This window comes from Nelumbo nucifera, chromosome 1 (genome assembly GCF_055504915.1).
Source record: "Nelumbo nucifera cultivar China Antique chromosome 1, China Antique-T2T, whole genome shotgun sequence".
Taxonomy (NCBI): Eukaryota; Viridiplantae; Streptophyta; class Magnoliopsida; order Proteales; family Nelumbonaceae; genus Nelumbo; species Nelumbo nucifera.
Window position 1 is genome coordinate 88,590,356 of NC_142649.1, and position 4,015 is coordinate 88,594,370.

Below are 4,015 nucleotides of genomic sequence, written 5' to 3' on the forward strand. Positions count from 1 at the left end.
ACGAGCGAATTTAAGTTTTTTGGGGGTAAGGCCCATTTGGGAGCCCATGAAAATTTTAATGTCTATAATCACTCCACTTCTATTTCAACAATTTCATGATTGATATATAAGAAAAGACCCATTAACTAATCATTAACTACAAATAATAGTAAAATCTCTGATGTGGATTTCTAAAGTTGAACAGCGATGGATAGCAAAAGAATGTGAAATGTCAAGGAAACTTGTAAGAGACCCACCTTATTTTCCTTCTACTTTGGGATATTAAGCTCTTAAGACGTTCAGGTAAATTTACACTTTGGTTCACTTTTGCCTATGTTTGGCAACATTACATTTATGCATTGATAAATGATAGACCAATACACAGTAATAGTAAATTTGTGGATGCAAAGCTAACCCAATTTTACAATTTATATAAATCATTTTACACACTACAGGGTTAGTAGAGAGGGGAGTAGAGGGAAGTTAGTAGGAAATCCGGACTGACTTCAGATCCGGTTAGCGTCATTTCTCTAGTTTGAAAATTTTATCATTGTAACTAAGTTTGGATTTAACTAGTGAAAGAAAGTAATTTGAAGTGTTGAATCTTGACCAAGGAAGTTTCTTGTTGGTAGGAAGTTGATAGATCCTTCAAACTTTATTATTATGTTACAAGGACATCGGCTTAGACAGAGATTTGAAGCTAGAAATTCTCTATTCTCCAAATTCGGTTTCGGTGGAACTGATTGAGAGTTGGCTTTGCACTCTCATCACTTTCAACCAGATTGAACAAAAAGTCAAAAACTGAAGATTTAATATTCAGTAATTCAATACCAAACGTTACATTTACATTTACTATCGAATACAAACTCGAGATAACAAGAACAAAATGAAGAAAGTAACAAACATCTACCAGAAAACTCCCAATAATCAATATCTGTTTTGTTTTTCACTTGGACTTGAAGTTGATTGAAATGCAGACATCCATTCAGTTTAACCATCCATTCGGATGATGCATCGGAGACCTTCGCCTTTCAGCATGTAATCAAAAGCCTTGTTTATCTCCGAGAAAGGGACTTGATGAGTGATGAACTTCTCCACCTCAAGCTCCTGTCCATTGAAGACCAAGTTCCAAGTCAGTTTCTACATTCAAGTTTTATGCCCACATCTATGAACTAATTACAAGATTTACTAGAGGTTAATGAAGTTGGCCAAGCTTACCTTGTTCATGTATTTTTCTACAACAGAGGGAAGATCAGATCGCGGTTTGTAGTTGCCAAAGAATGTACCCTTGAGAGTTCTTTCATTCAATAAATTCATGGGGTGGGTCTTGAATGTAGCATCTTTATGAGGTACACCCACAAGAACAGCAACACCCCAACCCTGAAAAAAAAAATTAAATTGAAATTCAACACATGCATTAAGAGAGCTTGGTTCTCAGGTTTAGTCATTACAGAGGAAAAAGAATTGTGAAGATAGAAGATTCGGGGAGAGGATTGAAACTTACATCATGAACACATTCAAATGCTGAGATCATGGCATTAATGTTTCCGGTACATTCAACACTCCGGTCAACTCCTCCATCAGTCATTTCAGCAAGCACCTAAATGAAGCAGCACAAGAACATTCAGCTTATTTGCAAGATAAATGCAGATTTGTAAAGCTTCACAATATGGTAAACAAACGTTTCCGAAACAAACCTCTTGAACTGGTTTCTCATGGTCCATTGGGTTCACAAACTCGGTACACCCAAACTTCTTGGCTGTCGAGACGAAACAGAAGAAAATTCACTTGCTTGTTCATCTTCATTTGTATTTTTTTTTTATCAATATCTTCATTTGTAAATTAAATTATTCAACTCTAGAGGCCAAATAAGATTATTCTTTATAGAACTGGATCATTTACCTTCTTCAAACCTCTTTGGGTTCAAATCAACTCCAATGATTCTGGATGCCCCAGCTATTCTAGCCCCTTCTGCAGCCTATTCACATTGCAAAATACAATTCAATTTTCCAGTAAAGGAGATTGGAAAGGGAAAACAAATAATGACAATAATCTATGTGACAAGAGAAGAGATAGAAACTCACAGCAAGCCCAACAGCTCCCAATCCAAAGACGGCCACTGTTGAACCCTTTGGAGGTTTTGCAACATTCAAGGTGGCACCAAGACCTTCAAGAGAAAACCCAAGTTTGTTAGATAAAGAAATAGAAAATTCAAGGTTAACTATATAAATTGGGATTGAATAGATATCTCACCTGTGGAGATACCACAGCTGAGGACGCAAACTTTGTCTAGAGGGGCCAAAGGATTAATCTTGGCAAGGCAACCAACATGAATAACAGTATATTCGCTGAAGGTGGAGGTGCCAACAAAATGGTAAATAGGCTTGCCATTGATGGAGAACCTGGACTGACCATCGTTAAGCATCACACCCCTGTCAGTGTTGATTCTAAGTAGGCTGCACATGTTGCTTTCCTCGGACTGGCAGTGAGCACATTCTTTGCATTCCCCGGTGAAAACAGGGAGGACATGATCTCCTGGTGCAAGATCCGTCACACCCTCTCCGACACTCTCAACTATCCTATATGCCCACAAGAATAAACGAAGCATCGAGTTATAAACCAAAACAGTCCTTTCTACCCTCGATAACTCGTTACATTTACTTCAATCAGCAAGAACAACCATCAATAAGTGATTACATGTGATTTAATCCTATTTAACAAAAAGTAAAAATGAACATACCCTCCTGCCTCATGGCCATAGATCCGAGGAAACAGAGGATTTTGTCCCTGCAAAAATTTGAAACAGACACCCATTTCAATTTGATCAAAGGACTTAACGAAGCATCACCAGAAGAAATGAGTATACTGTTTGAAAGTAGTTACCTTGGCTTCCCAGAAGTAAACATCGGTATGGCAGAGAGAGGTGTAGAGGATCTTCACCCGAACCTCATTTTTCTGTGGAGGTGCCACCTCCACTTCTTCAATCACTAAAGGCTTCCCAGCTTCCCATGCTACGGCAGCTGAGAGACACGGAAAAATGAGAGAAGAGGAAAGCGAATAAACAGAAACAGGTACAGTTTCTTTAAAATCCCATTAGACAAGAGGAAAGCGGACGGATTAAAAGAGTAGAAACTACAAACCCAATAAACAATAAGAGCTTAAGAATCAACCCAACATTCAAAAACAACGGATCCAGAAGAAACAGAAAGACTGACGAGTTGTTGTATTACCTTTGCAGCGAATAACCTGGCCGGCAGTGCTCGACATTCTTGTATTTTTCTTCTTGTATCACGAAACTGAATGAGTCTTCCTTGGTTGGATTTTCGAACGCTTTGAATCGGTGGTGGTGTGAGATGGGGCTCCATGGCAGATGTATTTATATCAGGAGCCGAGGAGGAGCAACTGCCTTGGCCTAGCTCCAAGCCTCCGTTGTAAATGTAAATACAGCGGCCATGAACCCAGAATCCATCCATTCTAATTTCTCTGGACCATGGTTTTGTGCAGTGGTTTTATACTTTTAGAGAGGGAGGAAAACATACCTCTCGATATTCTAAAGGGAGAGAAGAAAGTCAAAGATATGGGAAGATCTTCTCCGTATGTTTTGACCATTAAGAATCCTAACCGTTCAAGATGCTGGAGAGATTATGACCTTGATCAGGTGACCGTTCAGACTCTTGACGGAGAAGATCTTCCGCGTCAGACTTTCACTTAATACACCCAATAGGCCGATACAATACATATTTAAGTACTCTCGTACGAGACAATGCTTGTCAGGTAAAACTGCAGAAGTAGATGATGTCTAATAATCAACTAGTGTGACAGAGCCGTCTGATTTACTGACCTCATAAGTCCTCCCTAAAGAGTTTACGCGTCTCAATCACACCACTTCGCCAGAAGGAATCCTATTCCTGAATCCTGGATGCAGATGTTGACCAATTGATTCCTGGTTTTAATTTACAATTGGCTGGTTTTGTGGATGGATGGATCCCAGTCTTGAGTTTACATGTATCAATTGGCCGGATGAAGATGTTTACAC

The 4,015-nt window shown here is 39.1% G+C and overlaps 1 protein-coding gene across 1 annotated transcript; it reads right to left on the minus strand.

Annotated features, from left to right (window-relative positions):
- Positions 1–773: 773 nt before the first annotated feature.
- Positions 774–3,455, minus strand: LOC104587949 (alcohol dehydrogenase 1). Its single transcript, XM_010245739.3, has 10 exons — positions 3,210–3,455; positions 2,863–2,999; positions 2,720–2,766; positions 2,233–2,558; positions 2,064–2,146; positions 1,882–1,957; positions 1,677–1,738; positions 1,484–1,579; positions 1,198–1,359; positions 774–1,086 (listed from the first exon to the last, which is right to left on the minus strand). Exons 1-10 carry the CDS (start codon positions 3,244–3,246, stop codon positions 970–972), a joined length of 1,143 nt encoding a protein of 380 aa, XP_010244041.1. The 5' UTR covers positions 3,247–3,455; the 3' UTR covers positions 774–969.
- Between the last annotated feature and the right edge of the window lie 560 nt (positions 3,456–4,015).